Source organism: Phaethon aethereus, assembly GCF_964289735.1.
Source record: "Phaethon aethereus genome assembly, chromosome: 4".
NCBI lineage: Eukaryota > Metazoa > Chordata > Aves > Phaethontiformes > Phaethontidae > Phaethon > Phaethon aethereus.
The window spans coordinates 72,782,138-72,800,801 of record NC_138578.1 but is presented as its reverse complement, the minus strand read 5'-3'; the positions used below and the strand labels follow the sequence as shown (position 1 = coordinate 72,800,801).

Genomic DNA, 18,664 nt, shown 5'->3' with positions numbered 1-18,664 from the left:
GCAAAAAACAAAGGTAAATTACTTTCCAAGATCTGGATGAGAGTCATTGAAAGGCTGAAACAACATAAACAAAGCTAATCTAAAAAACAATCCTCAGGTACCTAGAGGATTAAGAACTATTTTGTCCAGGGTAAAGCATAACATAGCACAAAGAGGATATAATTTACAGCAGTTACACATAGGAAGTAGTACATAACATGCACACAGTTCATGTATATCATAGCACATAATGCTAATTTCTCTATTTATGTAGATGGATCCACTTAAATATTCAACAGCAATAACATGCAAGTCAACATTCTGCATTCATTTCTCAAGAATTTAAGGCGTGGATATTGCAACAGCTTTCTTTTAGTTTTCCCAGCTTCCTCACTCCAAACTTCTCGAACAAAAATGCACATCTGGGGAAAATAATTTAACACTAATATTAAACAGAAGAAATAAATCAGGAACTAGCAACACTGAACTAAGCTTAGCAAACAGAAAAAAAGGACCTGATTTTGCAATAGGATATGGCAGCATAAAGGCAGATGTTGAGGCTACATATGAAATGACATCTAATCCCAGAGACTGAAAGCTTGTAAACTCTTTATGACCTTGGTACTTAACTGAGAAACTGTATACAGTTTTGGTCACCTTATTACTGGAAAAATAACTAAGGCGATGGAGTGAACGCAAAATAAAGCTAGCAAAATGTCAAAAGAATATGAGTTTGGGGAAAATCTGCTTAAAATATATATATCAAGCAAACAGCTTTGTAGAACTATATGAGAGAAATAAAACAAATTCTACAAAAATGCAGTTAAGACTAAAGAAAATGTGACTAACACGGAGAAACACTGAATGCTTGGCAAAGCATGGGAGTCATGCGTTAGGCAATATGCATGATGCAATTGAAGCACTTAGATTCAAAAAATACATTAATAAAAATAAAATTAATACACTGGAAAGAGTTTTAATATGAACAAAAAATGCCCATTAAGTAACTAATCATTTAGTTAAATTTAAAGTATTTTTACATATCTGACACATCTCAACACAAAAGAACCTAGGGAGTTTCTTATCAATGAAGGCTCAACGCGGTTTTCAAAGGCTTTCTTGTTGCACTGTGTACTAAAGTACATTTTTGCTTAGCATCCCATTAATAGATCTCTTTTCTCTTGTACTCAAAAATTACTCAGAAGCAGAGAGTCTGAAGGAACCTTAATTCTTGCTATCCGAGTACAAAATAGTAGCTGTTCTGACAGAAATGCCAGCAAAACACAGCAACTGATCCCAACAGGTTCTTTAAGAAGCCTCTTACATGTACAGAACACTTCACCTCCTGCCTTAAGTATATAGCTGGGTAGCCCACATTACAACACATCTAACAGTGAATTCACCTTTTTATTTGGCAGTGTGAGAAAAGCTCCCATGATTACCCTTTAAGGATGGAAATGGAGCAAGCAGTGAAGCAAGGAGTAAAGAAAGAGTTCTTTTTTTCACGTGAAAACCTTTAGAAAACTCTTACTCTCCTGTGATGCCAGGAGCTTTCAGCAAAATGATCATCTACATTATTATAATAAAACATTTATGCAGTGCCATACACAAACACAACACTCCAGTGAATGTAGGTAAGGCGCTTCCCTTGCCCCAGGCACTGGTGGGGTGGCAGTGGTTGTACGGGTGGCCTGTGGTGGCAGAGGCAAGGGCTAGGACGATGGGCCCAGTTTTGGTTCTCCTTTCTCAGGGTGGGGTAGGAGCTGCTGACCCAGCAGAAGCAGCACACAAAGAGCCAGAAAGTGTGGTGCAGAAGGACAGGAGTATTAATTTTGGGCAGACTGGAGGGATCTGGTGAAAGAAAGAGGGCTTGGACTGGAGAAGCTTACTGCAACAAATGAAAGTTGACTTTTCTATTGGCAGCGACTGTTACCAAGAAAGAGGTTTGTACACTCAGGCTGCTGGATGCCAATTTTTTCTGAGGCAAGAACTTAACAGGCCCTGGTTTTAGCAAGTGAAATTGCCCTTCCACTGCCTTGAACTTTGTTCCTTCCATTCAGAATTTACACTTTCAGATCTCCAGTTCAGCCTTACCGCTATTTTCCTTTCACAGTGATTTCTTTTCCCTCAAGAAGCAAACCAGTCCTTCAGTTATAGTATCTTGCAATAATCCTGCACAACACTTTCGGCCCAGTCATGGTATAATCCTCTGGGGAAATTAATTGATAAAGTAAGGAAAACTGCAAATTTCATGCCCGATTCTTAAATTTATCTTTTAACATCTTGGATTACACAGACTGCTGAAAATCTAGCTAAAACAAAGCTAAACTGTCATGTCTGTTGTAGCTTTAGTCTGGACTATTTTAGAATAGTCTCTTATAGTCTTCCTGCCCTGGAAAGCTGAATTTAAAAAGAGGAAGAAGGAACTGATTGACAAATACAGACGCTCGGTCTTCAGTGTGCCCAGTCCAAGCCTTCAGCCCAGCTACCCACTGCTCAACAGATGACAAGTGCATAAAGAAGGGATGTCAGCTATTACCAGGCAGAACTTACTGTCACTAAAGTGTTAACTAGTAAGGACACCTGAGAAAGAAGAAATATCTTGATTGAGGAAATGCAAGTTTTTTATTTCTTTATCTAATTCACGGCCAGAGATACTACCTTAGCCTGTAATCTCATCAGATCCTATACGGAAAGCATTTAGTCTTTGATTATTTGATGCTTGGACTACTGCAATTGCCTTCTGGCTGGACCTCCTGCTTTCTCTCTCTGTATTCTGCAGGCTACTCAAAATCCTGCTGATCATCTAATTTTTCTGTGATTATGCTATTCACACATGTTTTATTCAAGTTCATTTACAAAGGTCTTCTTTACTGATGTTAAAGATCTTCAGGATTTGGAACACTCGTTAATGTCACTACCCATATTTTTGTTTATCTTCATGCCGTTTTTTTTTGTATACATTCAGTATTTAAAGCTCTTTGCTTTCCTTTCATTTTCATGCTCAAATGAGAGAGTCTGTGCACTTCAGGTGTCCCAAGGCACAATCTTATTCCAGATTTGCCGTAGCAACCATGTTGTTTCCTCTGTGGGGTGCCCATTCCCCCACGGACACCCTTTCTCTCATTGCTACTTCTTTATTTTTGCTCTGTCCAGTCTGCCACACTGCACTGTTTCATGTCTTGCTGACCCAAGCATCCATGCTCTTGCCATTCTCACTTCTTTCTGTCTCATTTGTTTTTGCAAAGCTCACCAGTGGCAATTTATATCAGCAATAAACTGTGCTTCCCAAATACTGGCATTCTCCATTTACTTTATCTCATCTTCTTAGGTTGTAAGCTTTTGTACAGTTCTGAGGTGTAGGTGTATTGTCCAAAACTCCTTTTTTTAACCTCCAAAACCCCATGAGATTTCTTTCTGTTTGCTAAGGTGCTTCTTGTGCACTATATTCTGTGAATTCTTTGTCACAATGTTTCCTTTGTCCTCTCTTTACTCGGTAACGTTATACCACACTAAGCACAGATGTCTGTCTGTTCATCACAAAAGACCTGTGGAACTACTCATAGGTGCAAGACAGTGGACCACACCAGGGCCAGGGATAGGTCTGCCTATAGGTGCAACCAAAGAAGCCTACAAAGTGCTCTAAAATCCACCACGCAATCAAGCCCAAGGGGTCATTTCTCTATGGGTGGATGAGAGTAGACAGAAAACAGCCTTCAAATAATGTAAACAGCCACCCCAAGGGAAACGGAATGAAATTCTAAGTCTACATAGACTTAAATACTGGGTACAAATTGCAGCAAAGGAGATGTAGGTTAGACATCAGAACATCCTTCTATAGTAGGGCCTGGTCATACACACTGAGGATAAAACGCTTAGGGAGGTAAAGCAGTCTTCACCCTCAGGAGCTGTTAAGAGATTAGACAAATATTTGTCAGGACTATGTAGGCAGATAACCGTGATTTGGAAAAGAACCTCTCAAGATCCTTCCCATGTCTATTGTCTATGATCCTGTGAAAACAGGGGAAAATAAAAACACACCTTATTGAGATTACTTGAAATGTTACACAGAGAAATAGAAATATCATTAAAGAGACAGGATTATTTGTAATTTAAGAGCTATAATTTCTTAACTATGTTAAAAAACTAAACAATATCCAAACAAACATGAATTTCAACATGATCATGGAATTAAAATTCAGGGTAGCTGTTGAATCAGAATTACTTTTCTACAAAAATGCTAAATGAATCCTGCAAGGGATAAAAGAAAAAGTATTAAAAACTGGTATGATTAAACAAGGCATCCAGTGACAGGTCATACCACTCCTGCCCTCTCAGGGACTTGCAAGCTGCTGTGTTTGTACCTTACATGAGCAGCAGAGAACAGAATTGTTCAAGTAAACACAAAGACAGTTTCAAAGTGATATTAGAAATAATTAGACATGTATAGAAGGTCAAATTGTGTCAAAAGATGAGCACCACTTCAAAGAAACTTCGTATAACATGGAGAGAGCTGGTCTATTAAACAAAATAAATGAGTCTGTGGGTGTGCCCGTGACATTGAAAGAACTGTGCATGTTCAGCCATGCAATGGAGAGCAAGCACCCAAGAACTCCTCCAGCAAGTGCAGAGTAACAATCAAATATTAGTTCTTAAAAAAATCCACACTGCTTGGAATTTTTTTTTTTGCTTTTAACACAGAGATACCAACATGATCAGTCTAACGTTTTTCCAAAATTATCTGTTTTTCATGAAGATGAGTCTATTTTCACAGGCGGCTGAATGAACACCAAATCAAAAATCAGTCAAGAAGCCAAAAAGCATTAAACAAATGGAAGAGTTGACTTCTTGGGGAGCTGAGGATAGGAAGGGGGAAGGAAAGAGGCTTAGAGGAGAAAGGGAAGAGAAAGGCATTGTTTTCACTGTATACACCCCCATACCATCAATATTTAGTAACTTGACAGCCTGTAAGTCTGCTAATATTTTATAGAATTTTATATTCAAGAAATGCTCAATATGGTTCACTATATTACTAACTGTGATAAGATACTGTACGACACAAATAAATACAATTACACCCTGAAGAGAGAAGGATATGAAAGGTGGCAAGGATCATACAGCAAGCCAATGCTCCTGTGTGTAGTAAAATGTGCTGATGACACAGGAAATATCATTAAGTAAAAACACTGTAGGAAAGGTTCAGTATAGCCGGTGTAATGCTACACAGGCAGGACTGCAGCACTTCAGTCAATAAGGCAAATAAAAAAGAACCGCAAAGTTCCTGTTTTTCAAATCTTACAATTTTCAGTCCAGTGTCAGAATTTTGCCCCTCTGCAATCTTTAGTGCTGTGGTTGGGCAATACGTTAACCTGAAGCAATAAATTAAACAGAGAATCACAAGGATAAATGTATCAGAAGTGCAACAGATGTAAGCACTCAAAGCTGCGTAGTCGGGGCCTCGACCTCCAGTTGCACCGCACATTTATACCCCTGTAATCTCTTAAGCACAATCAAGGTAACTGGATGGCACATATCCCAAAGATAATCTCCCTAATCTTCCTTGCCTGGCCGAGTAAAACGGTGCAAGGAGACAAATCAATAATAAGTTACACTGTGAAGAAAAGAACAGTTCTTTGAATCCACCTCGGATGGATTTGTACAGGAGGAGCCAGACAGCTACTACAGCTCAGGTTCACTGGCTAGTGCTGTGATACCGCCTGGGAAAGGAATACTTCTGCTGCATCGAACACCACTGCTACCTGTATTTCTATTTTGTTTCCCTTATTCTTTGTTCAACAGCCACTCCAGTGGACTTTCAGAGGATGGAGAAGTAGTCCTGCTGCAGCTGCAAACTGCTCTTCTGCCTCACACAGAGGAACAACCTCAGCCTAAGCCTCCCTGAGTGATGGACAGCAGAGGTGGCGAAGGCGCTACCCAAGCGGAGAAACAATTCTTGGGAGACTAAAAGCCTTCCTAAATGAGCTCTCATAGACTCAGTATTTTGTAATCCAACCATCATGCAGCCCGAGCCTCAAGAGAACTTTGTCTGTGGACAAAAGGGCTGCAGGAATCTTTCCTGCCATTTCTGCTGTTAATGAACGGACTCATTTAATGAATCCTTGAAAAAGTTATGGTAAGAGGGAGCTTGATAGAGAAGGGAACACATGATGCAAAAGATTGATGGCTATTTAGAGAGAAAGGGTAAAACTGCTCAAAATATTTTACTCTTGATAGTGTTATATCTATTATTGGATGATACAGACAAGTTTGGAAGAAAACTTGTGGATAAAATAGTGATGTATATCTCAGACTGAGGCAAGGAAGAGGTGGAGCGGTTTCGAGCCCCTCAGAAGGACACTAGGGAGGGATAATCAAACGAAAAGATTCTGTGGAGCTGATAAAAGGCTTGCATAGGAGATTCATTACAATGAATACATTAAATATTGTAATCTTTTATTTTTATTTTCCTCCCCATACTCTCTTTTATCTTGGTTACTGGAAAAAATTTATGTTACTGCCTATTTCACAAGATTGAGAAGACATACAGAGATCAAAATAGATGAAAGAAGCTTTTTCCACACCATATCTTTTCAGAACTAAACTTTCTGGATTGCAGTAGGATATAACAGCCAACAGGGCTCTCACATTATTAAGATTTTGTAGCTGGCATGAACAAATGCATAATCAATGAATGCCTTGTGTCAGTTCATAAAAGGAGATCATTGTCAATGGAGTTTATTTACCAGAGGTAGGAAAGGAACTCAGAATAATTAAATTCTTCCCAATTGCAACACTAAAACTATCATGATTTGTAGCAGATTCCTTGGTTTGGCCAGCAATTTTGTTAAGATCTTTTTTTGCTTAAACTCCCAGAATGATCTGGTTCCCAGTTTTATTTAGTCACATTAGAGCATGACTCAAAATCCCAAATAAGGACCAGAACCCAATGTACTCCTCCACACCACACTTCTCTAGGCAAGGGCAATCAGAGCTTGCAGGAACCTCTGTGCAGTACAAGTGTGATGACTCTCCAGACGGGCTGCAGCCTCGGCTGCTCCTGGCTGAGAACAGCCCCACCACTGGATCCCCCTGGATCTCACTAGACCTCCCTGGAACACACCTGCATGCCTAGCCAGCTATCTCACAACACAAATGCAATCCTGCTGCTCTTGGCTTGATTTTGGTATTCATTTCATATGACTTATTCACTCCTGATCTAGCTTTAGCAGCACAGAACAAGCCATCTTGGTAAAATGGAATATAATATAAAAGCCAATTCAGTTTTAAAACAAGTGCTCCAAATTTCCTCTTCTGTTTTGGGAGCATACAGGCAGCCTTTAATATGGTCTCACCAACCTTTGCTATCACTCTGCCTGGCAGCAACCAGCACTTGACTCCTGTCAAACGCAGGAGACAGCTGTGTAATTCAATGTAGTGTCAGTTTGAAACATGCTACTGAAAAAAACCAGTCTCTCAACAGCAGGCAAAAAAGCTAAAAAAAAAAAAAGTCTGAATTCTGTTCATTAGATGGCCTCCCCCAACGGCTCTGTACGTACACGGAGCTATGATGTGTTACAAAGAGGTAATCTAAGTGGCACTGCGGAGCTGGAGTCTAGAAACTTAGCACATGTAAAGCTTGTCTGGAAGCTGCTTTTAGCAGCCTTTGATCCACAAGTAAGGAGGTCTTGAGATATGTTCAAAGACAAACATTTACCCTTTTCTAGGTTTCTTTTCGGAGGTACATTTGGACAAATACAGACACAAATGTAAATACAAACAATATAAAACAATTGAAAGATTTTTTTGCAGATTTTCAACCTCTTCATATCGAAAGGAAAATGAGACTTCAATAACATTTTGTAATTACTGAGTCTGAAAATGTTCATCCTATCTCCATACATAAAATCTCCATGGAACGCATCTATGCTGCAAAAGAATAGTATATGAAGAGCCCAGCACTATTCCCTGAAGCTGGAGCGTGGTTTTCCAGCACAGCTCTCCTAATGTTGTTAGACACATCCTTGACCAGCCCATAGTATCTTCTGACTCGGCTACAGTTTTTCTTCCCTGCACACAGTCACTGCTCAAAAACTCTATGAAGCACGTTACAGAGACGACTTGGAAAGAGATTTTTTTGAAGCCTCATTAAATTCTTTTGAGAAAAATGAAATCTAGACTCTTTCAGATGCACTTCTTCTCCTGGTTAGGCAGAATCTAACACTTTAAAAACCCTGAAACTCAGTTTTTTCAAAAGTTATTGTTTCTATCAAAACTTAAAACCAAATTATTTGTAAATTCTTTCATTCTGTTTATCTCCTACCACCATAAAAGTAACAATTCCACAGTCACGTGTTCTAGATGTACTCTTAATGTGCCAGTGTCTTTGCTGATATCCTGCTTCTTTGCAAAATTTTATCAGTGATTTGTTCATAGGAATCTTTTCCTTTCTGTTCAAACTGGATTGGAAGATACATTTCTACTGCACTCTGATGATTCTCACTGAAGTATGGTGTGATGAAAAATTTCAGAGCTGTGTTCTTATTTACTTCAGTATCTAAAATTTCTGCTGTAATGTGAAGGTACCAAATCACTTGAAAAAAATGTGTGATTTACAGAAGGTTAAAATTTCTCACATTAACCACTGTGAAACCCACCCAACCAATGGATGTCTGGCTTCCAGGTATCTGTTTACTTCCAGGCCCTCTTAGTGAAATTTTCAGCTCTGTTGTGCGCAGATACCCAAGAAACTTCTCTTGAAGGCATCATCAAAATGCTTATCGGGTACTGTCTGAACTAGGGAGAACACAAAAACATCTTTTTCCAAATGACACAGTCATCCTGTTCCTAGCTTGCTGTTGACTCTATCCAAAATGAAACCATTAACTTCTAATTTATTTATTCAGTCAAGCCTGGAGTTAATCTGCTTAGCCAGGAAAAAAAAAAGACAAATAAACAAAACCCATTTTTTCCAATACAAAGAATTCAGCATGCAGCACTATTTCAAACAAACGGGACTACATATGACAGAAATACTAGTGAGTTATGACTGACATTTTTTGAGTATGTCAGAAATGCATTCAGTAAGAGCGTATCTCCAGTAAACTACGCACCCTTTGCAGATTAATGGATTTTAAGGTTAGAAGTGATGATAGATCCCTTAGTTCGCTCTCTGCTATCTTTCCAACCAGAGAATTTCCAACAATTATTTCTGCATATTTTATAAGATGCAGGAGGAGCAAATAACTTCTATATGGTTAGAGAAAATCTCCCAGAAAGGCACTCATTTATGATTTGAAAGCTTCAAAACCTATAATATCTGTCACATTCCTTGGAAATTTTTCAAATACATAATCACCAACACCATTAAGAAGTTGAGCTCAGTTTCTAATTTGAATGCATCTGGATTCAGCTCTCAGCTACGGTAGTCTTTCTCTACTAAAGCGCTTTTAAGACTCTGTATTTTCTCCCCATAAAAAGAAATGCAAATGCTTCGCTACAGTCAAGTTGCCTCTTGATCTGACTTTTTGAAAAACAAATTATACTTTTTCCAGGGTTATTTTTCAATAAGATTGCTGCACTGATCTTGTTTATAGTGCAGTCCCACAAACACAGCACAGGTTATAGTGGACTTCAGAACAGTAGTAGAAATAAATGACTGGGGAGGACTTCTTAAACTGGTTTTGCTGCCAAGGAAGGCTCCGTGGAACCAATATCTGGGTCACCCACTGTGTGCCGTGTCTCCAGCCCTCCCATAACATTTGCTGCTCTTCACAACTGATGCAAGCTCACCTATTACAAACGTGGATGCCTATAAGAAAATAGTCTCATATAGTTCTTCAGTTCTGACAATCTCCACCCATTTATTGAGATGTGTCAGATAGCTAGATCTGAACCCAAATAACATGCCTTTTTTTAATGTAGTGTACTGCAGTATTGATATTTAAATCAGAGGCACATGTTATTAAGGAGGTATAGTACTTATCAATTTTTTTTTAAAAAATCACTTTCCTGAATGCTTTAGTAATTATCCACACATGTAACATGAACTACCCTCTACAATCATAACACTTTGTGCAACTCTTAAAAATTTGAGTTAGTATGTCCAACTTCTACATGATGGCAGTATCAGGATGGACAAACAGTGCTGTATTGGCCAAATGCAGCTGATTACTGGGAGAAGGAAACTGCAACAGAAAGGTACAGATTCCTGCAGAGGCCATCCAGAAGCAGAAGAAAGAAATGCCCAGGCCTCTCTTACAAGATTTCTGCCGTTCCATTTCCAAACGGACATCATCTTCCCACACAAGTTAGCATAGTCAACACTTGAGCTGATGTGCTGACACTTGTTTAAGAAATTTGCTGTGGGCAAAACATTTGCAATTTGGCCATCTTTATGTGATTTAGTTTATTGCCAGCTAACATATACTTTTAACTACTGATCTGGATATTTGAAAAAATACCATAAATAATTAAATATTTAGGGAAACAGCCTTCTTCCCCCTTCTGCAGGATCAGCTTAATCAACCTGTTCTCCCTGCTTCCTACTCTGAAGTCCCTTGTTTCCACCTTGTTTTAATTTGGTTCTTCTCAACTACTTGAGTGAGGCAACAGGCTGTGCAGGAGGTTGGGGTCATCTGCAGAAAGGTTTCTTTCTGCTGCTCCTTGCTTTTTCTTTGTTTTCCTGCATTGCCCCTCACTTGTTTTTTTCTGTCCCAGCATAGGTCATCCATGGGCTGCAGTTCCTTAAGGGTGTTCCTGCTGCAATGGGAGCTGCTCAAGGGCTGCAGTCCCTCAGGATGTGCACACCTGGCATGTTTTAACATTTAGAACCAGATACTCTCCTGTTGTTTTCCTAATTACACATTGCCCCGAGAAAGCATAAAGCTACATTGAAGGCCTTAAAATCACTGAAATAATTATATGGAAGGGTTGATGTATTTACCTGTCCTTGGCTATACACTTCTTGTCAAAATAGACAAATAAATAAATATTTACATGGTGCTACTGGAAGTATATCCCAAATAATATCTGAGGATTTGATTTGAGGGTTTTGTTAATATCTTATATATTTAAAACCAGAAGACTACACACCAACACTTAGATTAAAAAAAAAAAATCAAACATGAAAAAACATTAACTACATTCTTTGTTTTAGAACAATAACAACAAAAGCAGGAAATACGTTGTACTCCACTGTCTCATTAGATGAGCAATGAATTAAACCTCTGCATTTCAAGACATGCAAAAATAACGTATCTTAGTTCATTACTAAATAAGTGATAAGAATCACACAGAATCACATGAAAAGGCAAGAACCTCAGGAGGTCTCTAGACCAACCCCCTGCTGGGAGCAGGGTGAGTTGTGAGGCCAGACCAGGTTACTTGGGGCTTTATCCAGCCAGGTCTTTAAAACCTCCAAGTAATTTTTCTTCAGGATTGTAGAAGCCTTCTAACTATATATAAAGTTATGAAACACATCAAATGCAGCACAAAAATTCAATCGCATCACTTAGACCACATGTAAATATCTGTCTATGCTTTATTGATAATTTATTATGCAAATATAGAAACCCTGTTACTATAAATGTATGCTAGACTGAAGGAACCTCTCAACAAGCCTTGTCATTTTGTTAAGTAATTAAAGTTCTTATTGGGATTCTTTAATGCAATAGAGCACCATCAACTGGTAAAATTCTCTTATTTCTTATTCATGTCTATACCAGAAAGCACCATGTGGAATTAAACTGTAATTGATTCTTGAAAGGACACTCACTCAATATTATTACATTGTTATTGGGTATAGCGCTGCTTTGTGGAAGCAAAGCTCAAAAACTATTGCAGTAACTGATGACAAACAAGCTATTGTATGTTCTTCCCCTCTATGGTTTATGAGTTACTATATTCCTAGAACAAAAACAGTAGGGTAAGAATATACCACAAATAGGATTCAGAAATCTTTGCAAGGAGAAATTATTATATCAGAATAATGAGGTTAAAAAAGAAAAGAACAAAGATAGAGTATGTAGAAAGAGAAGCAGAAAAAGGTATAAATAGAAAGGAAAATGTGTCTACTTACTTTTGGCAATGCATATTTTGGCAACTTCATCTGCACAAATCCATTGCGACGGTAAGACACATAATACTTGGTCCGATTTGCTGATGTTGTCTATACAAAGGAAAAACAGAACTTTGTGATAGTTTATGTTAAATCTAAAGAGTCTGCGATAGAAGACTTGTTTTTTTAACCTGCAACTGAAATACATAGCTATTACTTCTACTGCACATGATTAATTTGCACAGCATACTCCTAGAAGAATAAATAAAAAATTCTAAGAAAATAGATTCCAAAGAGATTCAAACTCTTAGGCTCTCTCTCTGCCTCTTTAGGAAGAAAAAAAGTTATTTACTTTCTTTTGCCATTTCAGCTGTTACGGGTGATACCTGAGACCTCAGCATCTCACTGTCCCCAGTCCTTATTGATATCTCCGTACCCATTGGCCTCCCACATTTCGGTCCTTTCATAGAAATCCAGGCTGCAGCACCCTCCAAGTAAGAGGTAGGGAGGAGGTACGCTGGCCATGAACACCAGGTACCTCAAGGGCAAGCGGTACTCCAACAGTGTTATTCAAAGCAGAGCAATAAAAGCTAAATAAATCATACTAACATTATGTAAAATATTAGCTATATTTGACTAATATTTTCTATACAGGATAAAACATTTCCCAGTGTAAGGTGTTGACATGCCACATGGAGGACAATGATGCAATTCTGAATCCATCAGTTGGTCACTTTGAAAGTAAGCGATAAGTCCTGAAGACACAATTATATGCTCAAATAGAGAGATTAAACATGTATTTCAACTGCTTGCATGTGTGGAACTGAGGACAGATTAGTTTTTAGGTAAAATACTTGGGAGTTTATGAAGATTTTCACCAAAGAAAGCCAAGAGAAACACTCATTGAAGGAGCACCAATTTACGACTACTACCCGTTAGCCCCTTTCTCCTCTTCGTAATAGCGAATGCACTGGTCATTTAAGACTTTTACCTTATTCACAAAAAAAAAAAAAAAAAAAAAAAAACAACATGAACAGTGTTCCAAAGTACCAAAAGGAAGATTCTAAATAACCAGCTATGAAAATACTCAACTGAGAGCCTCCCTAGGTTTTTCTAGTCAGAAACGTAATGCCAAAATCTGTGCTGGTATATAAATCGGCACATTTCCAACTAAGCCTCTTGAGCACCATCAGATTAGATTAGCAAAGGTTTTAGCCTTCAGTAAATAATATTTCACATTTTTTCTTTTTTTTTTTTCCCCTTCAGAAGATCAGCTAGGTAATGGCTGTTCAGTCATTTTCACTAAGTTTATAGGGTGGCTGCTTTGCAGGAGTGGACTGGTCAAAAAAGAAAACGGAAGTTAAATCGAATGTACAAAATTTTTCTCTGTCTGTCAACGACAAATCAGATTGTGGAACAGAAACACAGACTCATCTTCTTTCTTTGACCTAGAAAACCCATTTAAAATCCTACCATAATCTCACTGTTTCCCTCCTCAACTTTTGTGTTTAAAAAGGGAACCTGATTTGGAAAACAGACTATGCTGAAGCATAAAAACTTGGCTTGGTAAAAATATATTTGATGCATGACAGCAAGTCCATCTGCCTGAATATTTTAAAGATATCAAGGTATTTAATATTATAATAATTTTCACTCTTTTTTAAAATCAATTTCCTTTTTTGTGGTAGAAAGAATGTGATGCCCTTTAGGAATGTGATTTGTTAAATGATGGATTAAACCAAAAACCTCGCCATTTATTTAATTAGTGTTAAATAGCAGTCTTATCCATCTTTTCATAGCCTTCTTGTTCATTTTGCATTTATTTTATGTCACTCATTTTAAATGACTGAAAATGATACAAGGCAGCAGAGAATCAGCGTTGAAGCAGCTAATCATGTCAAGCCTCACTTATGTTAAAGGCTGGTCTGTGCTTAAACACAGTGTTGAAACTTTAATCCTCCTACTAAAATCACCTCTGAAACTGTCTGAATGTCAGTGCAAACTGGATAAGAAAGGAGTGTTAGAAAGTTCCTGATCTTTGTGGATATAGACGTACTAAAAAAATGGGGTTGAGATCTTCCTCTAAAATCATACAAGTCTCAGATTTGAGCCAGGATTACAAGTGGAGACCTGGAGACCTGCAACGCTCTGATTCACAGCTGCACAGCTGAGGGGATGAGAGTGATGCCAGGCTCAATAAGACAGTCTCAAACTCTCCTCTCTTTTTGCACAGATGATTCTGTCCCAACTTGTTCCTGATAGATATTGCTGTGATATTAAGGAGTCTCTGGTCTGATCCTAACTGATAAAGCAATATTTCAACTTATATAGCAATATTTTAGTCTAGTGATAAAAGAATTTCCGTGTGGTTTCAAAAGTATGCTGTTTCTCTGATGTGCAGCTACTGCATGGTTTCACTGGAACAGTTGTGTCCTGCATCACACCTCAGGGGTGGCTGCACATCAGACATGACTGTAGGATCCCAGAGTCATCTTCTATCCTCCAGTAAAATAGATATGGCTAACTGTAAACCAATTTATCAAAAGGATAGATTTATATTACATACTGTGATTTACTGCAGATAAGTCTGAAAGGAAAAGACTAGAGATGTTTCCCCCTCACGTGGAATATATGCATATCTCTTCTACTGGCACTGACATGTCTCAGATCTACAGAAACTACGTTACCAATGGCATCATCTCGCTATTAGTAACCGTCCATTACATTACGTGTACATTTCCAGGTTGCACTTCCATTGCATGTCTGCCCATGCCTGGCATGAGATAGGGCAACAACAGCTCCAGATGCAATTATACAAGACGTTTGGCAAAACAAAATGCTTGAAGAGGAAGCAGCCTGTGTTTTGCTGAGCACAGCAGTCTGGAAGTTCACACAGTGTGAAGCACTTCTCACTATCTGCACACTGTAAAATGGATTTTAGAGTGTACCTGGGAGGAGCCACAGATATAATAATACCTTTGAACAAAGTGCCAGGAGTACTAGACCTGCTTTAACTCAAAAATACTTTTCCAAATCCATTTTGCTGTTTCTTTGTGGTGCTAAATGTTCTAAGCCACGCTGGCCTTTGAAACTGCTGTGCCAAACAAGAGGGCGCATATTTTGTCTCTATCAATGTACAGATCCTTTTGGAGGAAACAGCCACAACGGGGGAAAGCTGCAAAGAAGCCAATCTGATGTACATCAAGGCAGCAATGAGGAGAGTTATCCATCACCACAATATTGCTTTCCTACAAGAGTCAATAAACAAGCCTTTGCAACAAATGAATCATATCAAAGTAAGGGAAAAATAATAGCTAACCACTGAGGAAAGTAAAAGCAACTTCCCTAGAAAAATCTAAAAAAACCAGGTAGGACATAACCTTTCTTTCAGAAGCTCGTAGCTCTGACAGATTCCAATCACAACCAGTCTCAAGCAAATTTTCAAGTGTGCCTGAGCTGTACATGGTGCCATGAGGCTGATGGGAGTCCCAGCCCATGTTTCTGCATGCAGGTCTTGTAGTTTGGGAATGAAATAACCCCAGTGTAATTTGGACAATCACAGGTTATTCCAAGCTTCCCAGCTATAGCTGTTTCACCCTCTTGCTTCCTAAGCACAGTTCTATAAATCCTTTCCCAGGAAAACCTCTTCACAGGAGAAGCCATGTGAAGAAGCTGAGCCACTACTCTGTCGGTGGCTTTCCTTGCATGCTCTTCTCAGGGATCCTTTTTGTGCTATGGAGGCCCTGGAAACGACCCAGTAGAGGTTGTAAGCATGAAAATGAAAGGGTTACATTTTGCCTAACACACAAGAGTATTTATGAAAAGTAACATTGAACCACACAATCCACTTGAAAATGTCCATCTAGTTAAAGCTAGGTCAGTGATAAATTAAAGTCAACCGTATAAACAGGCAACTGGTTCCAAAAGACCATCCAAAGATGCATTGGTTTGGGGTTTACTTTTTGACTGATAAGGGAGGGCTTTGTTCCATGTAAAAATTCATAAATCATTGTTCATACTCTGGAGCAGGTTTCTCCATGCTCCTAAATTACAGTGTTGCTGCACTATTTAAAATTTTATTTTTTAATTTGAAAATAGGCTATCTCTCCAGAAAGTGGTAGTACCTGAAGAAATATGTAGTCATCCTGCACAGTCAGGGAATCCCGATCAGTACCACCAGCAAACTGGACTGTCATTGTCTTATCAGAGCAATTTTGAATCTGGCAAGTGATGTAGCGATAACCTGAGGGAAGAGAGACAGAAACATATGAGATGGCTATCAAGGGAAAAAGAAGCAAGCAGCATAAAATGTTATTCATGTAGGGAAAGCACTGCCTTTGCCAGTCGACTTAGTTGTAAAATTATTATATTAAACTGTCATGCAAGAGTTTTTCAATCTCCAGTGTACTGAGAATATATTAACTGCTTACAGTTCAGATCATTCCTGGAAGGCAGCCTGTTATTATCCAAATTTTGCTGGTCCAGAGAGATTAGGGGTTAGATGAATGAGACTTTCAAGGGTGGGGATAATAGAAGGAGCGTCTTTTCTCACTTAACCTATGCACAGATCCGAATTACTCACTTGGAGAAATGGCAGCCTGACACAACATAACTGAAATCAATAGATCAACCCCAGTATAAAATTGTGATGAGTGAGAAGAGAATCAGATTCCTTTTAATAGGCAGCGTGCAGAATTGTAAAGGCTATTTTCAAACCTCTGTAGGAAAGTTAAGACACGCTATTACTACGCTATTGGAACTGCTCTGTTGGGGCAGGACTTCTGTACTCAGAGTTAATACCTTGCTGAAAAAGCCTGGACTGATTTATATCAGTGAAGGCTATCGCCTCGCTCTCCAGTTAGCAATGGGCAAGGAATACCCTCTCTGTCTGGGCTGTCAGAACAGCTTCACTGTATCTTTGATGCAATCTGCTCTTATCAAAGACAGCAGAGCCAATAATCCTACCCTACACCAGCTGTGGCCCAAAGACCTTCTCCTACATTCAAGCCCTCGTACAGCTCACCTTTCCTCACAAGCTTCTGAGCACAAAGTACTTGAGTGACTTTCCCAGTGGCAGCAAGAAAAATGTTATAGACACAATCCTGTGTCCAGATCACTAATTCTCCCCATGCTCCAGATATAGTATGAAAGAGCAAATAATGCACCCCCATGCATGTCCTTCATTACTTTTGCAGTGTGATAGGAAATGCACTCCACACTTTATGACTTGCAATTAGAAAAGGCCAAACTGGTATACTAGATACAAATACTTGTTTTAAAATCTGGATCTGTTTAAGAGGCAGCTAGAGTCAATCCAAGTTTTCCCGCTTATGTCCAAGTCATCAGCACATGGATATTTGAGCAAGCACAGCAATGGGCCATGGAAAAGTCTTGCAGCTATTCATAATTCACGACAAGCATTATAGTTCTTTATCAGATAGGTAGTACAAAGATACTGTTTCCACTAAAATCAATGGCAATGCTTGTACTGACCATAAGTGCACAAAGTCATTTTTTTGAGAACCCAGTCAGGAGATATTTCATGAGAGGTTTTTCTTTTTCTGCTGTTGTTGTTAAATAAAAAAAAAAAAAAAAAAATTCTTTCCATCCAGCTCCTGAAGAATCATCTTAACACTGTGTCTAAACAGAGCAGTTTGTGCTGTGTAGGGGTCACCAAGTCTCAGAAATGACACTGCTAAAAGATTTAGAAACTTCGTCATCCAGATTTTAATATGGCAACTTTGATTTTTTAAGAGAGCTCAAATGAAGAAAAACTACTGGATCAGGGAAAGTCAAACTGTGTATTCTTTACAACTCATTTTTAAGACTGCGCAGGAACTCAGATGATCTGATTCAAGGAATTAAATTATCTTTCAAGGGTACAACCAGTAACAAGAAACTATACAAGCATTGGAATCATGGTGACTCTTTAGTACAGCATATCCTGACTGCTAATCCACTTTTTCATTTATTTTCCTTTTGAAATCTCAAAGTATACTGGATACTGTAACACGAGGAAATTCTAGGAGATGGTGGTTAGTGCAGTAGGAGTGACATATGAAACGATTCACTTTAACAGACACTTACCCAGCACTAACACTGCACTGCCAGTTTTATTTGCAAATCGGGAAAAAATGTTCAATGTTTAACTGCCAGAATAAATTGCGCTATTAATGGACATTTTCAACAGAGCATAGCATCTTGACGTCAATTCGTCTTAGAGTGGAAAACAAGTAAATTTAAAATTATACTGTATTTTTATATAACAGGACAGCTTTGCTGACTACAGATAAACAGAGAAAGAATCTGACTTACACAATTTCTCTTCTGACTAGTTTTAAAAACAATATAAAAAGTACTTTCTAAAACAAAGAGAAATTACTATACACTAGGGTATCAATTGATAACATTTTCATCTGCATACCTCCACTGGGGTCCTGGATTTCCATATGAACTAAATCAGGGTCTCCATCAACTCCAGCAACGGCCCTGAGAACATAATATAATCAAGTTATGCAGAGCCAGCTACAGAATAATAATTATGTAGATGGAAGAAAAGAGAGAATCTCATACTAACCCGCTTTAATATTCTAGCTGGGAAATTAAAGTAAACCCCATTTATAATGCCTT

The 18,664-nt window shown here is 38.5% G+C and overlaps 1 protein-coding gene across 1 annotated transcript in view; it reads right to left on the bottom strand.

Moving 5' to 3' along the window:
* Positions 1-18,664, bottom strand: part of SORCS2 (sortilin related VPS10 domain containing receptor 2) — a gene marked incomplete at both ends in the record, with an annotated part of 569,250 nt that overhangs the window by 72,957 nt on the left and 477,629 nt on the right. The window contains 3 exons of the mRNA XM_081999338.1: positions 12,056-12,145; positions 16,159-16,277; positions 18,459-18,523. Of these exons, the coding sequence (XP_081855464.1) occupies positions 12,056-12,145; positions 16,159-16,277; positions 18,459-18,523 (274 nt within the window). The remainder of the gene's footprint in view (positions 1-12,055; positions 12,146-16,158; positions 16,278-18,458; positions 18,524-18,664) is intronic.